The sequence below is a fragment of the Trichoplusia ni genome, chromosome 16 (genome assembly GCF_003590095.1).
Source record: "Trichoplusia ni isolate ovarian cell line Hi5 chromosome 16, tn1, whole genome shotgun sequence".
In the NCBI taxonomy this organism is placed as follows: Eukaryota; Metazoa; Arthropoda; class Insecta; order Lepidoptera; family Noctuidae; genus Trichoplusia; species Trichoplusia ni.
Window position 1 is genome coordinate 7,520,701 of NC_039493.1, and position 18,859 is coordinate 7,539,559.

At 35.7% G+C, this 18,859-nt stretch overlaps 1 protein-coding gene across 8 annotated transcripts in view; it reads left to right on the top strand.

The window, feature by feature from the left end:
* LOC113501815 (kinesin-like protein KIF13A) overlaps window positions 1-18,859 on the top strand; it is a 122,325-nt gene that overhangs the window by 63,611 nt on the left and 39,855 nt on the right. For all 8 annotated transcript variants that reach the window (XM_026883089.1, XM_026883088.1, XM_026883085.1 and 5 more), the window contains exons 4-5: window positions 17,589-17,716; window positions 18,049-18,198. In XM_026883089.1, the coding sequence (XP_026738890.1) occupies window positions 17,589-17,716; window positions 18,049-18,198 (278 nt within the window). The remainder of the gene's footprint in view (window positions 1-17,588; window positions 17,717-18,048; window positions 18,199-18,859) is intronic.

Below are 18,859 nucleotides of genomic sequence, written 5' to 3' on the forward strand. Positions count from 1 at the left end.
ATTATTCTTAACTTAAAGTATATGTTACGATCCTCACAGACATATTTCAGACACTCTCCATCATCCATAATTTTAATAAAGCTTTCGTAACACGCGAATACCTACTGTCGTGGAACTTTTATCTCTTATCTACACGTTTTTAGCGCAGGTGAACAAGTGTGCTTACCTTGCTCGATAAATTACGAACTCGTGTTTTTCGCCTAATGAACTCCTTAATTTATCGTGTAATTAAACTTAAGCGTTTGTAAAATGTAATAAACCCAATAGTTAATTGATTGTATAGATTTAACTTTGCGTAGTGAATTTGTATTTTTAGGATACTTAATTGAGTATTGTCTCTTTGTATTAAGGTTTAAATACTCTTGTTATTTACAAATATCAATTTACCACACTCAGCACTATACGAACTGGGCAACTATCTAGTAGATCCCTAAGATTTAACAGAAGGGATCCGTATCATATCCTATCACTCAAATATATTGAGTAGGTATTGTGACACACTTGTCATGTTCCTCTTAACCGTGTGAATTATATCGGTTCGATCATGTCAAGTGCCAGTCAGTCACATTGTTTGATGTGACGAATGAAGTAAATCAATAGACCTGTGAATATTGAACAGTACAGCACCAATGAAGACATTCCTTTGTCGTTAACAATAGATTCCACAACAAAAGTTACTACAGACAACATCACGTTTACCACGAGGAATGATGATCGCATTATGAATTCATTTATACATTGTTGAATGATGCTTCCCCTCCTTTATTATGATACCACTGGGAACCATTTGCTTTATTATTCCGAATAATACGTGATAAAAAATGTACCTACATTACATACTTGGGACGGAGTTTTCTCAAAGGTTTTCCTAAAGGTATGTCCTTCAGCCCTGTACCGACTCAAGACGCACCGGTTAAAACATTCATGAAAGTGGAAAAAAGCAAAAACATTAAGGACACAAGAAGTATAAGTACCTACAAGTAGCATTATGCCAGTATTCAGTCCCTTGCGTAAGGTTTGTTGTTGCTTCTGACTTAGCTCTAGACAATATTTGTAACTACGTGTTAAAAAGTGATTTAAAACTTTCGTTACTCGTGAAGCCAATTAAAAACATGCAATGGTAACTCACATTTATTAATATCCAGAGAGCTCTGAATCATCACATTTAAACCAACGAGGGCTGCGTAACAAGTTGGAATAAAAGCACGCGGAAAAACCACAAGCTCTCAAAGCAAAGCTTTTATTTATTAATTTAAAAAGTTCAGCACAGTTAAGTGCAAATGACAGTTCAGTATTGTATTTCTCTTCAATAATCGTTTCCCTTTTGTAGACTATTTTATGCAAATCTTAGTAATAAATAACTATAATATCTCTCGGTGAATAGTGAATACCGTGGTGGCGAACACTTTCGTCGGTGAAATTCAACGATACGACACCACAGTCCTTTGTCAACTATCTAAACAGCCATGAAATTGCCATTTATCTGTGTAATATCCAGATTCCTTTCATAAAGGTAGTAGGTAAATGGTCACCTCTTACGGAATATTTTGTTACAAAGGGAATGCAAATGGCTAGGGTTCGCTTTAGATTGTATTTTATTTCTACGTAAATAGGTCTGAAAGGGTATTTAAAAGTACAATGAATTACTGAATTATTTATAAGTATTCTTCACTTCTATTCGAAAGCAAAGGTCAATGCTATTTAAGATTATACCGAAGTGTCTGCCTTTTAAATGTAATTTTAGAAGAATTTGTGAAAGTAAATGCTATTTGGATAGAATATGTATCTCTCTTTCGCATATATAGAGCTCAAAATAGCGTAAGTGATTCTTAATTTCCGGACGGGGGAGGGTCTGAAAGACGACGGGAAATTGATTTTTAAACATTACTGCAACCGTTTTAGTAATTTCATCATCTGCCGGAAAGCACTGCATGTGACGAGCGGGCGCAACGACCCGGATGATTTAATTAATCCCTATCTGTAATGATTGAATGCCCGTCAGCTAGCCGGATAAAATATCGCATGACCTTCGTGATTGATAAGCTGGAATTAAATTGGAATCTTTTTAGAGCAACGTAAACTTTAACAGCAACGTAACGTTGTTAAATAAAGATTGAAATACTGCACACTTGGTAAATCAAACGAAACCCCATTACGTGCCATACACACCTAGATGTGAACTTATTAGTGACGCCAACTTTATAAATTGAGTCTTCCCCTTTTCGGGTGTTTCAGAGTTAATGAGATCGTTTTCCTTTTAAATTGCATTTCGTTACGAAGCCAGCCGGAGTTACGTAAAGCTTCGTCTAAATGTATTACCTTATTAAACATCTCTTATTTTGTTTGCGCCTCCTCATAATTGGATGGTTTATCTCTGAATAACGTTTTATTTTAGTCTTTCATTAATATATTTTTGTTTCGTATCCCTTAAAATAGGTCTTTGTTTTTATGGCGGCTTTAGATAATGTTTCTTTGAAGATTACTGAATGGCGCTATTTGGCGTTTGGGTTTATCAAGGATACGTGCTTGGTTTACTTACAGCCTTGTAAATACTTTTGTATTGTTTTGTATACAATCAGAGGCTGGTTTTCATGAGTTTCATATTATAGTTATTAGGTCTTATTTACCAGATAAATATTTTTGCTGTGTGAACTTTTGGAGTTGTATTTGAGCGGCATTTGTGTTCTCAAGCCACAAAGTAAATGAAAGATGTAGCTTTTAAACTCTCATGTAAAAGTAATTGTTGACTTTGTTTGAAAGTGTTTTGGCTGTAATTTAACCTTACATTTGGGCTTTTGACTTCCATATAAGCGCCTCCTGTGGGTTCAATTGAAACATTTCGCTCGGAGGCGGGAAGCCCAATTATGTAATGTCAAATACCACGGGGCGCCTTGCTAAACAACGCCGTTTCATGCTGTCATTATTAAATATACGGCATTTGTTCCAAGGTGTTAGTACGTAATTTATACCGTGTTAATAGACGTACTTATATTCGCTGTTGTGGAATCTGTGGCTCTTCGTAAAATTGTTTTGTGAAGATACATACTTTTGTATGATATTTTTGTTACACTCGGTATAGAATTTTTTTCTGTTGGAAAGTGTTAAAGTCGGTCATAAAATTGATTTACACGTTTGGAAACAAATAATAAACAGGTTTTCATTTTGATTATTAGACAACCTTTAAGTAGCACATAAATCAAGCTGCGATGTTTTATCACATCGTAATAACGTATTCAGTGCGATACTGCTGGTTACGCAAATTTATATCATGTTCGGTCGGGTGATGGATTCGTTTTTGTAGATATTCAGGCACTATTTTTAAAATACAAATTTCTCTCTGCTCGAGCTCATAGGCTGTAATGAATTAAACATTAAATTACCGATTGTGTAAAAGTAAAGTAAAAGCCTTTTTGTACTTATTCTTCTCTATTTTATTGGACGACGTGAAGAATTGATGGAATGTACAATATCAAAACTGACCTCCGCCGCCTTTCGTTTGCAGAATGTTTTCCCGATCGTTCGACCACCGTTAGATATTCATACTATCTCAAAATTTCATTACGAGGATGCCACGCGTTCGGATGGCGCCGCGAGGCGCACGCACCGTACGTTTAGCGAATAACTTTGAATATTCATAGCCAATAACTGAGCTGCGATAGCTCTAGGGCTATCACTTACTTATACTTGACAAAAGTCCCTTAAGCTTATTGTCCAAAAAACCCACTTCAAAGTAAACTCAAAAGTAAAGAATTAACTGGACAAAAAAGTAATATTTAAGACTCCCAATTTCTTGTCGACCTTAACTTCAAAAAGATAAAAGATAAATTTTTCGCTCAATTTTAATACATAACAGTCACAACTTTGTACATCGATGTTTAAAGCCAAGGCCGGAACAAAAGTGACAGCCCTATTTACGTTGCTAGAATATTCCAGTATTCGTGCAAAAACGATTTACGTAGGTACAGCGGTTTTTGGCCGCAAACTGTTGGTCACTCCATGAATTGGATATTTGGTCTTGTTGAAATATTTTTCAGACTGTGATATGATTTTTCGAATATAACAGATTTTAATAACCGGTGCACGTGTAGATTTTTTACCAAAAAAATAGTAGAGATTATTTCTTTGTAATAAATACCCTATTAGCAATTCTAGAAGCATTCTGAAATTCTATAAGTTTTAGCTGAGAATAAATACACACAGTTGAACACGTAATTTTTCATTATTTAAACTTACGCCAGAATTAAGTTTGTTAGTAACATTGAACTGCTGAGTTCACCGCCTCTGTTGTGTTGCTAATGCATGCAACTATCCAACTAGGGATCCCAAAAATATGACCCTTGAGTATAATTTTAAGGTTAAAGACCACAGAACTTAATTAGGTACAGTTAAAAGTAATTTTCATTTTGCTTTTAGTAAATCCAACTCAACAAATGTAGAGTGTTCCGTACGAATTTTGTATTTTAATATTTAAAATTATAATTTGTATAATAAATACCAATACCTTAAAAAATCACCAATATGTTGCAGTGACTAGCGTATTTAAAAGTATAAACTAGTAACAAATACTTTTGCTAAACACGGTATTAATCTAATAACAGTGACTAGCACACCCCAACCCTGATTTCATTCTCTCAGGAGCCATTACCTTTTGTTCCGCCTATAACGCGGCTATTAACGTTTTAACTGACTAAACATTAAATCGGAATTGTCTAAAACACCAGTGTGTTTAACGATAACGCAACATGTACCACACACATTAAGTAAAAACCTTTTTAAAGGTTTTATGGAATATGTTATTATTAAATGTAGATGTTCAATTCACAGGACTTCATTAAATAGATTTTTTTTCAACTTATATTTATCTACATAAAAGCAAACTATCTATTAAGTAAAGAATTAAAAACTACATATACCTACTCTGCAATTATCAAAATTCCCTTTAAGTCTTAAAAGCTCAAGCTTTCCCTTACTAAATTTTGTTTTCTTTTTCCATTCATTGTCTATACTAGTGGGGTGCTTCGTTATCCCCTGGCGTTGTCCCGGCTCCGAAGCCTCGAACAAAAGGCAGTGCCCCGGGCCGCTCACCCAGATACGTCACTTAGCGCTTTGTGCTCCACCCCATCATTCACGCGTTGCAATCAATGCGAACCGAGCCGTATGCTCATATTTTCATGGCATCCCACTTTGAAAGCCACTTTTATAAGCTTGTGTGTATGTCACCGTATGATTGTGACCGTCAAACTTTAGAACCTTTCTCTCGGCGTTTTTACCAATAGAAAAAGCCGCGTTAGGCAGGGGTTTTTTTTTCGGTTTAAAGCGATGATTTTAATATTTTGTAATAATAAAATTAAATTAGATAACTCATTGCAATGACACTGATCCTCAAAATAAGCTTAAGTTTCTGTCTAGAAGGCCTGAGTGGTGGAAGTTCTGAAAATATTTATCTTAGTTGGTACAAAAACAGCAAAATGAAATGGAAAAAGTAAAAAAAATAAAACTCATAAAAGTTAACAAACTGACTAAGAAATTTAACTTAAGATGTATGTATATGTGTATGTGCTGTGTGTATGAAACTGATGATTTTATACAAATTAGAAAATAGAAAATGCTTACGTGAATTTCCTAGAATTTAGAACCATTTTCGGTAGCCCTAAATCTCGCAAACAGCTTACGGTGGTATGTACGGAAGTAAGTCATCCTTCAGGAAGCTTATCTTGGGTAGTGAAGCTTATCTTCCTTTGTATACCAACACCTGCAACTTAAGCGCTTGGCGATATTGACAACACCGCCGAGGCGTCGAAGTTCTGAGCTGGTTACAAATAGTTTCATCCACGAGGCAAAGATATGCTGAAGAGATTTTATCACGGAATGTAATATTTCCTTAGATTTCTTATACTTGAAGTTGAAACTACTGTCGTAAAGGAACGTAAAACCGAGTGTGCGCGAAAGCAAGCCCATTAAAACAAAACACGAACATTACAATACCAGAAACATAATCGTCGTCATCGACAATACGTTTATTATAGTTATTAGCATAGTCGAACAAGTTTGCGTTTGTAAAGTGTGTGTGAAACGTATTGGAAACCTCATATTGTTACTGTATGTCGTACAATAATGTGTACCCGCGGCGTGGTTTCCAACATTTTCCAATAACGATCTATGTACACTCCGCTTTGGAGTGGTTCCGCTGCATCTGTACTATTTATTGAGGCATTCCATGTCTCTCTCATTGTTTGATTCGTTTGCAATGATTCTATTGAATTCAACTATTTGGAGTATCGATGCGAACTGTATCGGAGTTTGAACAGATAATTTGTCGTGCATTCTGTTTGGATGTATTGTTGAGTAGACTTCAAGTGTACGTTCGTGTGGTATTGTTTTCGCTAGTGATATACCGTTTTGTTTACTAATTAACTTGATATAACAGATTGACTGTCTGAAATTGTGCAGTATACATGAAATTAAGTTACCGACACAGACATCAGAAGTAACTCTTTTGCATTATAAAATATACCAACCAGAAGAAAGCAAACTACTATTATCACGAGACTTTGTAACAACTGTTGTTACGTTGGTAAGTAATGCTTACACACACAACTTGGCTGATCGCCATGCATAATGGTTGGAACTCCCGAATATTACTTCCTGAGACCCCATATATACGATCTACGAATCTCGACGGTTTTTTGGACGAGCGTTACTTCAAATTGACTCACATTGGATATTCTCCAAGTTTTACAACCACGTGCACGCAAGACCGAATCTCGAACGGAATTATGGATTTAACGGTCCGTCAACCATTCACGTATGTTGAATGTACTGTTGTGTATGTAATGAAGACTTTTATTTACAAGCAAATATTTGCTTCATTAACATTAGATTCTGAGAATTATAACTAAACAATTGTAATACTTTTTATTATATTTAAAGTATTTCGGATTATTAGGTATTTATACATTTCTCGCACTGATCTGTTGACAGAAATTGCAATAAGAAGCAAACAAACAAGAATACTTAGTTCTTGCATAAATAGAGATCGTTTTTTTTAATAAGCCCTATAACTTTATTCCTGAGGTAAAACCAAAAGAGATCCACCTGCACAATGCAAACTATGCTCAACGCGACGCCTGATTTCATCTGACTCTAAAAAAAGATGAATTCAGTGCTGTACGATGAGCTCTAAATGTAACTTTTTTGTCGTTGCGAAAGCGAGATGCCGCTATGCGCAGTATATCTCGCTTCGACATCGGCAGCTCTATTTGCACATCCTACTTTAAGAGTTCATATTACAGGCGTAGGTCATAGCTCGTACTATCTGCTCTGATGTTGAGTTGCGGTATCTGAACGAGTCTCTAGGGGAGACTTACCTTATGTACTCGCGTGATATTGAGGTACACGAGACTTACGACTCCCCTGACATGAACCGACGATGCTTAATAATTCTGCTACCTATAATACCTACATTACGAACCCACTTTTTGTAACTATATCTTTCTTGTAAAGTATTCACGAGATACATGAGGTTGGTCTCAAGATTCGTGCGTGTTAATGCAAATACGTGAGCGATTTCATGAGCATTTACTTGCTCTTAGAAATGTTACTGTTTTTGCTTAGAGCGTGGTCGCAAATTGCATTAGTTTCTTGTATGTGTTGTGATACAAAACTTTTGTTTTGTAACATAATATGATATATTAATTCGTTCCAAAAACCCTGTTCATCACAAGTATAGGTTATCTTAGTATAAAGTACAATTTAAATATATAAGAAGGACTTGGAATTGTGGTCCGAGAAGTTTGTAAAAACTTAAAAGAAGCAGACGAATATGGTGATTATCTGTAATCTATCTATCCTTTCAACACCAGTAACTACTGTCTAGTAACAACCTAAACGAGATAGTAAGTACACCTCGTAATGCCGTTAAAACAAATCATTGCGTCGTTTTATAATTTGACAGATATGGCTGCATATTTCCATCTAAGTTTCATTTAAAAATAAAAACCAATCTTCGTAAACATTTGCGTACATTATCATCTATACGGTAGAGTAAGTTCGTATGCAGCGACCTTGATGTGAACAAATGTGTTTGTTTGTCACAAACACGTTCTTTATTAGAATAACGTCTTCATGAAGTATTCAGAAATGTGCGCGGATTATTTGGATTCTCGTTACTGATTCTTAGTAGGTACTTTGTGTGTTACGCAAAATAAATAAAACAGTTTTTATTTGACTAAAATGGAAATGTAATATTCACTCAGCTTTGTTTTTATTCAATCTTTTGATAGTACTGGGATCTAAAATTGTAGTTTAGTTGTAAAAAATCGAAGTATGTTTCAGTTACTGATATTTGGTATATATAACAATAGGTATATCTAGGACAATTCATTTTTTGCATTTAAATAAGTTGGTAAATACCTATGCTTACGTGAATGTGTGTATACGTTAAGAAAACAATACTTTTATTCCCATTTTGATTTCTTAGTAAGATTACCTTCAATTATAGCACGCCATCAACTCGTTGCATGTTATAGGTATCAACTATTTTACATCTATACGTCATACGCCGTGCTTATAAATAAATATACATTACAGACTTATTTCCAACCACTATTGCCACGGTTTTTTCGCAATCAAAATCGTTTCAGTTCAGCTATAAAATACATATGTTTGAATAGGTCGATTTTACCCTTTACTTTGCAATAAAATTCTTAAGAGATTTTAAGTTTAAATTACGATCAGATTATCATGGCTCTACATTTAATCCATATAATGAATACTGAGATTAAATTCACTTCATCTTTAATCTGCTACCGCCAGATCCGCGCGCAGCCTCGTAACACAACATGGTGTGACATTCCTAAAGTTTTGACTTTGTTTATTCAAGCCGGTCACGTGAACGGTGATAAACGCCGTTTTATGATAACTGGTGTGTTTACGGCACCCTCGTCAGCCTTGTCTCGTCAACTTCGGATCTAAGCCTTTGTTTCCTTTTTTATTTATCGTGTAAACACTCCTGCTTTATGTTTGTGGGTTCGGAAACTGAAGTAAAATGCTTCCTGGTAACAATGTTTTTGTATTTGCAGACTTGGGGGAAAGAAGCGACCTAAACAACAAAATAGTAAAAGCCAAAAAATTGGTTACTTAGTCTAAATTAATTAGCTAAAAATTAGTTACCGTTATGTAAGCATAGGAATACCTTGTTTGGTTCCTCAATAGAAAATTGTCATTCAAATTGCTTAATTTTAAAAGCAAAAGCCTGAGCTTAACAAAGCTCGGTGTTTTGCCAATAAAAGCCGGCTTGCTCTACAGAAGGCTGAGTACGCATTGTTAAATTAAGAAGTTTGTTCTTAAAATTGTATTATTAACAGAAATGTTATGGAAAAATTCTCTTTGTTCAGTTCCTTTTAATTTAAATACAAGCTCATTACACGCTTCTGTGCTGAAATCATAATTATAAACAGCTTTATATATCTTTGTACTGTATAAATTGCGTATGTATATGTTCTATTTCCTCCTTCAACGGATATTTAAAATTTTTAGACAACCTACCTTTGTCCTAATTTGTTATTAACTTGTGCCGTCACGGTATGTAGCATATGTTAGACAGTTACGTTTATTAACTTCTCTAATACCTATTTACTTACTTGAAGTATTTAGCAATGCAAATATACCCGCGAACTTAGTGTCGTGAATTTGCAAGGGACCCTGTATTGGCGTGGCACTAAAACTTGGTCTTGCAAGTTCCTTTCAAGCCAGGCTTATTGCCTCAACTCGACACATAAATTTTCATCTGGAATTTATATTGTGACTTGAAATATGTACCCCAATTTTCAATGTAGGTACATTGGCGTAAGTAAAATTTTTTTTCGTAGCCTCGCGTCTACGAGTTTGCTACGACGTAGCGAATGTTGCGGTGGAAACTACATCGGTGCTAAGAGTGAAAAATGAGGCATTGCGGCAGTTGCGCGTCGTAGAAGTGGACGAAAAGTAACGGTTTTATAGCTTTGCACATAAAATACGAGAAAAAATTGTGACTAAGATTAATTTATGAAATTCTTCTTTTTCTCAACTGCAAAGTCCTTATCGCACATATAATATTTCCAACTTCATGCTCATCTATGTATTACAAACATCTCACAAAGAATAAAAATACATTTTGGAATCAGTATGGTTATCCAACTTGGTAAGCTAAGCTCGCACCAGTTATAAAGTACTAGTTTTTACAACACCTGAAAAAAAAATCCATGACATGACCAATGAAAACTTCAAGCCAGTTTTGTTTACCTAAAATCTAAACGTCTGGAGCACTCACAGTAATTACTGCTCGTGGGACGGAGCACTTATCTGGCTGCACCTACGTAACAAATAGGACAGGAATAAGAACAAAGAGGCTGTGGCAGGTGCCGCGTCCGGGTGACCTAAAACTGCAGGTGCCAGCGTCGCGGCACTGTAATGTATAAACTGACAGCGGTAGCCAGAGTTTTAGGAAAGGTTTAAACTGGATATTGTCAGACATTTGCTCGGAAATTGACAGGGATTTTAGAAGGTTTATTAGTAGTATATTATGTAGCTCCAGCTCTGACTGGTATAATTCACTAGGATAAACTTGATTGATGGTCTTGGTCTTTTATTTTGAATACATGTAATGATGTGTAAAAGATGTGTTGAAAACTAGATAAAAGATTTTCTCTGAAATTGTTTGGTTTAGAGTTCTTGTATCACTTTTGATGACCTTAATTTTACTTTTAGTGTCGTAATTGACGAATTTCCCTTCGTCGTTATTTATATTGTGCGAGATTGGATCTGTCGGTCGCGCCCATTTCCCTTAGCTTTGACGTTCGACCAAACGGAAAGATTCTACTTCACAGATGAAGGAACATTCCTTAAAGACGTATTTTAGACATCCGCGAAATTGTCCTCGGTAACATTACGGTAACAGCTGACTTTAGATGTAATTGCGTACTGCGCAATGTATATCATACTTATCCGTCTAGTATCTTTACTAAACATAAACGGTGATAGCGCCGTACCGGAGAAAGATTTATTTATGCCAACAACATCTCTAAAAGCTCCGATTCAATTTCCCCATGCCATTCAACAACTAATGACTTCATATTAAGAAGTACTGCACGCTCGCTCTACGCTCTCGCTTTAAGTGCAGGAAGGCTAAGTTTTAACTATCCGATGTTTGCGCTCGTTAATTGTGCAGGTGCGCGGCTCAACAGTCAATCGATACCGGATAAGTACACACTCACGTTAGGTTATGCCTTATTCGAGAGTGCTTCACAGTAGGCGAGCGAGGAATACGTCCCTAGCACTTGATGCTAAAATGTAATCTCGTAGTTCGGAGTTATGTAAATTTGCAGGATCCTAAGATATTTAGTTAGCATGCTTAGGTGTTTGAGAGTATACATAAACATAGCGTGTTAAAGTGCAATGAGTATATTTTAAGATGAAAATTAGATTTCTTTTCCTAAAAAAACGGTCAAATGCGACCCCTCAAATGTTTTCCGAAAGAAAAACAACAGTACAACTGTTACTTAACCATCCTTTTTTTGTATTGCTCGACATGCATGTCTTAGAGTATTTCTTAGTTTACCAAATAGCATTAAGTACCTAGTTCACTTACGTCGCCAATAAAAAATCTTGAGAACGAAGCAGCAGATGTTACATCCATTGATAGCTTTTATATCACTGACTTTGGCCACTTACGGTTGCAACATCAACGTTGATTGATGTGGGAAAGGAAGACTATACGGCAACCATATGTTCACTGAATATAAAAAGTTGAGTAGAAATTACATTGTCACATGTAATTTCTATTCTCATCAAAACATGTGAGAAAGAAAATGACAAGTAATACCGAAAATTGTATAAAGTTAATTCTTTAACAACCCTATCAATATGATTAAGATCGTATATTATACGTATATGTAGCGGTTGTCAGTAATCTTGACGAATGACTCGGTACAACGATGCTGACGCATCGCTTGGACGGTCGCCAACCAGTCATCAGCCCTGTATCTAACCGATATCTGTAGTGTAGTTATCTAATAAAGATTATCAGTTTTAAATCACAGCTTCCAATAAAATATTAGATTGAAAAGAAAGGTTTGTTTTTATTCTTGGTAGATGATAGTTGAATATCCGATAAGCGCAACACTAGATTATATCGAAACACATAAATCATGGTAACAAACAATATTCTAGTGACGTACTTTTTCTATCAATGCAAAAAATAAAGCTTGTTGTTTTCACGTACAAATTTTAATTCCCGGTGATAAATGACTACGTTCGGAATGACGCTGACGAGTCATATCCCGATGCTGGAATCGAGCCAGCAGAGACGTACACTCTCCTTGTATTGAAGTCACGACTGCAGTTTTGTTTCGACAAAATCTCAGATTACTTCCCAAATTGAAGTTGTTCTTTGATACATTGAGGTTTCTGGCGTAGTGTCGTAGTGTCTTTTGATAAATGTGTATTTTACAATCATTGCAGAAAGAAATAATATTCTGAAAATTATCAACTTTCTTAAATTTGTTGATAGTATTTCCGTATAAGACATAATTGTTAGTGCGAAAAAACATTTTCCGACCATGTTTAATATTTCTCCAAAACTTTGCAGTCCGCCATTACATGTTTGTAGAAACGTTAATTAAAGTTTTGTTCTTGCTTTAAATTGGCTTTGAGCTGTGCCAACACAATTGTTAGTTAACTTACTTGAGTGTTAGTACAGTCAAGTTTACAACTAAAGGATTATGAAGAGACTATTTTCAATTTATTCATACTTGTACGATACTTTTCATAGTTCTGAATGTTCTTATATTCTGGTCTGATCTCCGATACATATTATTACTCTAGTTAAGCGACATCTTGTATTCACTAGGGTCAAGTATCAGAGAGTAGCTATCCCCAAGTGTAATCTTATGGGACTCAGGGATGTTTGCGTCCATTCCATTTTAGATTAAAACTGTAAAAAGACCCTTGTTTGAGTATATTCTCGCATAATCCCTTAAAAGGACGGGCTCTATCCTTACACCGTTGTGAATTTTCCTGATCGTTTCAGAAATAATAGAAATTTTAGCTGGAATGTTTGCTATTTTATGTTTCATAACTGTAACAATTTCTGCTGTATTTTTTTTAACCAGGCTAAATTAACTTGTAACCATCGTAAAAATACTGCCAAGTTTTTGAGTATAGTACTTAAACATAGCATTTGAAATTGTAAAGGATTTCATGTAAAACACGTTAAAATCGATTCAAAAACACAGATGAAAAATATGAAAGTAAAGGATTAAATCCGTGGGATATAATCTGTACATGCATATGTGTCTGATCCTATGCCAAATAGAACATGTGCCAATAGAATTAATACAGATCTACAAGCACCAACGAAGTTATAATTCAATTGGGACGGCCTACCGAAACGGTTACTGATGGATTATCGCAAATATTGATTCGATCGAAGCGAAGTGATTTGAATCGTGCCACTTCAATTTAAGAGTGATATTAATTTTAATGGAATATTTAGACAGAGCAATGAAGGCATTATCTATTATTAAATACCTGTTAGAACAAAAATTTCAAATGCTACTTTTAACATTTCACTACTAAAATTCATTTTAATTTTGTCGAAAATCTTTACCACATCAGATAACAGAGAAAACGTACCCGAACTGCCAGCTTGTGTTTTATTTTGCGGAATACAAATTACTTTAGACGTCCGACCTAGATAACTATCAATGTTTTTACCTGGAGATATGTCTGGGAATACACTGAAATCAGGTTCTCTACATTTTGTAGAGTATAAATCACTTTGTGTATTATTTCAACGTTACCTCGTTTCTTCGATGTACGACCTATAGGTAGAACTTAGAGAAAACTTATCTAGCCAATAGCTTTTCATTATTACTGCCGATATCGATATAAGCTCGCCATCGCGTGTCGGTAAGCTCTTCAGGCTAATCTTAAAACGAGTTCGTGGAAATTGGTTCGCTTTATACATCGTTTCATCCTTTGAAAACATTTTAACTAGTTTTTAGAATTGTTTATTACATTTGCTTCCAGTGGTGAATTTCCTGGAGAATTCTGTTCCACATTTGTTTTACGCAACGTTTGAGCCGACAGGATATTTACCTTCTTGACCTATATTTGTACAAAGAGCCTATCACCAATAAAATCCATCGGCCGCAAACATTTTTCAAGCGAAATGGTTTCCGAACCGTACAAGTATGTGTTCTAATAAAAGTTGACATTCCGGTAGCGAGCGGTCGGAAAGAGTTATGTCGGCCAAATGTTTCATGCGGCCGTAATCCATGGTGTTTCGTGCTTTTGTTGCCTTTGTGATTTATATTCCTGGGCTCCTGGTAGCCCAACCTCGGATTTAGGAACCGGAGTAAATTTGTGACACGTTGCTTTTTTGTTCGCGGTCCGAGTAATTTACTCGTTGACAGAATTAAAGGATTTTATGGGACACGATATTTTATGCTAGGGATTATTTTATATTTTGTCAGGTTTTATTATATAAAAGGGTACTTCTAGTTTTGTATTTTTAAGTTACATTTTTAAGCAAAACATACATTTCCTACATCTTTTCGTAATACTTTCAATCGTAAAATTTTATGTACGTAATGTAAGTAGCATGTTTCCATCTTCCCTGGATACAAGCACGACACGCGTTTTGAATATTCAATCAATACGTGATACACGTTCGACCCATGATTTGTGTGCACACAATTTTTCAAGGTGTGACATGCAGGAATATTTTATATTTTGCCATAACAATATGTAGCTCAAACCCAAATAATAATAATTTTGTTTGTTATTTGATGATTAGTACGTACGTAAATAATGTAGAAAGAGTATAATGAAAATGAGTAATTAATCAACTCAAATGTGAATAGGTAATCATGAGACTGACATATTCGTAGAACACTAACTGTGGAGCGCACACTGCAACAACTGCAGCGTAATTACATGGCACAGTGACGTCAGAGGTACTCGTGTTGTTAGCTCACCGCCTCCGTGATTCAGGGCTCCCTTTGTAATGCAACATGTTCACCGGAGCCTGCGGTATTTGGCGGCTGCAATATACGCGTGTAATTGTCAAGGAACCCGACATCTTAACACGTCGCTAAATTTAACTTAAATAATGGGTTCAGGTCTAAGACCAGAGCAATTAAGCAACACACTTTAATGTAACCGGTTCTATCTATAGCGTGAAATCGTGCGGGAATATTTACAAACAAATATCACGTGCAGAAACGCCCACAATTCATTTCCTTTATTGAAATATGATAACTACCACGTGCAGTGTAACGTTCGTATCCTATACGCTTCGAGGAAATTAAAAGTACGAACACATTTTATCTTATTAAGTAATATCCGTCCAATGCCCGAGTTTATTTTCTTTAAACATATTATTCGCGTAGGACGTCAGTTCTGACACTTCATAAGCAGTCTACGTCAAAGGACGAGTAGTTTGTGAACTTTTTCCTCGTGTCATATTACTGCGTAACATGGAGTAAGTCGTATAAAGCTATGGGTGCAGAAAATAACTTGCGTAGGTAACGAAGTTTTGTATTACATTGTCACAAAGCATGAAATATGGAGTTTGGGACGACATTGCGTGTACCTCATGTATTGCGAAATGTGAGCTATGTAAGATTCTGTTTCTTTTGACAGGTTGTTGTGTTGAGAGGAAAATAAGTTTTTACATGATTCCATGAATACTGATAGCTTTTCGAACATTAAATTTAACCCTTAAACCAAGGACCATATGTATATCGCATATAATTATCTATAGAGAACAGAAGTCAGTACAGGATGATGTTACAAATTTACTTTGTTACACTCTCACACTATATTTGCTTAAGTCACTTATAAGAGACAACTCGCAGAAAGTAATAAAACTTTTACTTTTTGTAAAGCTCACTCGAAAACTCAGTGATTTCTCTCACTTTCCCATCAAAGGAAACAGTCCAAACTATTTTTCTAACTTAGAAACGTAAGTCGTAAGTTCCCTTATGATACGTCTTCATTTATTGTCAACGAAGATAAATGTGTAATTTTCCTGAACTTGACTGGCCGTATCGCGAAACTTTACTTGATATGACGTTCTTTACGTTTACGAGTGTATGGTCGATACTCAGTTGATATTGATACGGAAAGTTTGAAGCCAGCGTTCAGAAGTGGTTCTCTCCGACTTCTAGAGAGATTACTTTTCGTGCTTACTTTGAGTGAGTTCTGAACTTCCAAGAAGCTATTCTTTAACATCAGAAATGTCTAGTAAATAAATTTATGAATTTACTTTCACCTGGGCTTTTAGACTCAGTTTATAACTTGGAAACAACAAACAAAACTTAGTATACCATTTGTCCTAATTTCTATCGAAGTGAAACATTCCAAGTTTACAAGAAGCTTTGTTTCTGATTCTGCCTGTATTAATCTATAAACAATGTACAAGTCTAACTTCATATTGTTGTAAGTACAAACTGCTGTCCCAGAACTCGGACCTGTCCCGAAATAGTTGAGGCCTTGCGATAACAAACATCATTCGAACACGGTTTCCGAACAATAGCTCCTACTTGAAATGGTCTAAGTGAACGATTTTCTTGATTCTGATTTCGTTGATATTTTGCAATTAACACCTTATTGTGTATTTAAGAGGAGAAAATTAAAGAAGTGCGTCATTGTAGTTTTGTAAATAACGAAACAAATAAAATATTTGTTTTCTATTAGCCAATCGCATGAAACGTTTAAAACCGGTGCGCAGCCACACGTTCTCCAGCGTGTAGGCGGCTTGCGATATACATAATATTGTTCTTAGTCGACGGTAAAATAAGAAACAGCTGTACGGCTCAGATGTTCAATTTTGAAAATGCTAATAAAGAAACAGGCAAATAGCTTTTACATTACATTACAAGCAAGGCTTGAAACAACAATTCAACTGAAAGAAAAAACGATTTCACATATTCAGAATATAAATTTTACGCGCTTTAAACAAATTAATGTTTCCGATACTGTTTGTACGATACTATAACGGTATCTGTAGGTATTTCGTTACTGCATTTATTTAAGGACGTAAACTGCGGATGATATTTAGAAATCTCCACATTCGTAAAACTTTATTTGAATATTGCAATGTTGTAAGTACATATGTGTATTAGTTCGGCTTTACTCTGTTTTTATCCAAAAAGTTTAGACCAAATTTTTCACGTAGGTGTATAGTGTGGGATTTCACAAACGAACCGTTTTCACGTTCAGTGAGCGAAACAGATTGATTGAAAGAGGCAAATGCATTCAGTCCCAAATTTATTTACTAACCTTGTTTGTAGTGCGAACGAAATTCTTAATATGATTTGTACTGTCAATCTGAATTATGTTTTACGAGTTGATATACTCATCATTGATATGATGTAGTCTGAAATCGATTCGTAAATGTATATTGCGATTTAAATCCTAACTTTTCCATACACCTTTTGTTTAAAAGTTTGCCTCAAAGTGCAGCTCATGATCTAAGTGCAATAAAGCGGAGATTTAACTCTCTGGTGTAAACTTATCTAACAAATTCCTTTCACTTTGTTCAGGTTCAGGGAAGTCTTACACGATGATGGGCTCCCCGGGGGCTGACGAGGGAGGCATCATACCTCGGCTATGCGACGCTTTGTTCGAGAGGATCAAAGTGCAACAATCACCACCGGCACTCACTTACAAGGTACCAACTATTTCAATGTTGTTCTAAACGTATTATACTATTTTAATATTATTTTGGAACTATCTTGACTGTAATTTACTTCGAGGCACTAATTAGAGTAAATAAAGTGTATTTAGTACGGGTAAATAGTCAAATGGTCAATGGGCGCAATATACATAAGTCCACCCTGACGGGATCGCGTTTATAAGCCGCTGTGATTTGTCATCATATTGTTGATAATATTTTATATTTGCTAAAACCAAACTGAAGTTCCGGTGTGCAATCACAAAGTCACAAAAAAATAGAGATTATGTGTTTTGATGGAGGCTTATTGGAATTTAATTTCCGCACAGGTGGAAGTGTCGTACATGGAAATATACAACGAACGCGTGCACGACCTGCTGGACCCCGAGACGACGCGGCGGTCGCTGCGCGTGCGCGAGCATGCCGTGCTCGGTCCATACGTGGACGGGCTCTCGCAACTCGCCGTCACATCATTCCAGGTTTGTTAGCTATAACCGTAAAACTCTATACTTAAGTCATTGTAGAGCTTTTGTCTGAAACTGTACATTTAAAACCCTTTTTACTAATTATGGTCATGTTAATGATTAAATTGAGAACTATTGCAATTTGAAATTTAATATGACTTATTGCGAAAGTCATTTTCCTCGCCTTATCTGACGAGCCGTAGCATAGTAGTACTGCTACGGCTTAATGTCAACCTAAAGTATCTTGCTGTCGTTAAAGTCTCACAATATCACCCAAAAGCGGCCCTTCTCATCCTCAAGGGTAAAGCAGAAAGTACTCATTCGCAGCTCACCTGCTTAAGCCCTCTATTTATGGCCCATTGAATACGTTCCCCATCGTATAAACGAGGGAATATTATACAGACGAAGATTCTTTTCCACGAATCCTTGACCTTGTCCTTTCTCAAAAGATTTGCTTTTACCCCGAAAATGTTTAGATTTCATCTATACCGTAAGCACTGTACGGACTCAAGTTTCAAAGAACTGAAAGCATTTTCATTGAGTTTGGGAATTGTTGGGAACGACGCTTTTACGTTTGTTTCTCTACGCTCTTGAGATGACGTAAAGTTTTATGGCCCTAAACATTCCTAGGAGTATTAAGTGTTTGTAAACAAGTTAGTAAGTCTACATTCTGGAT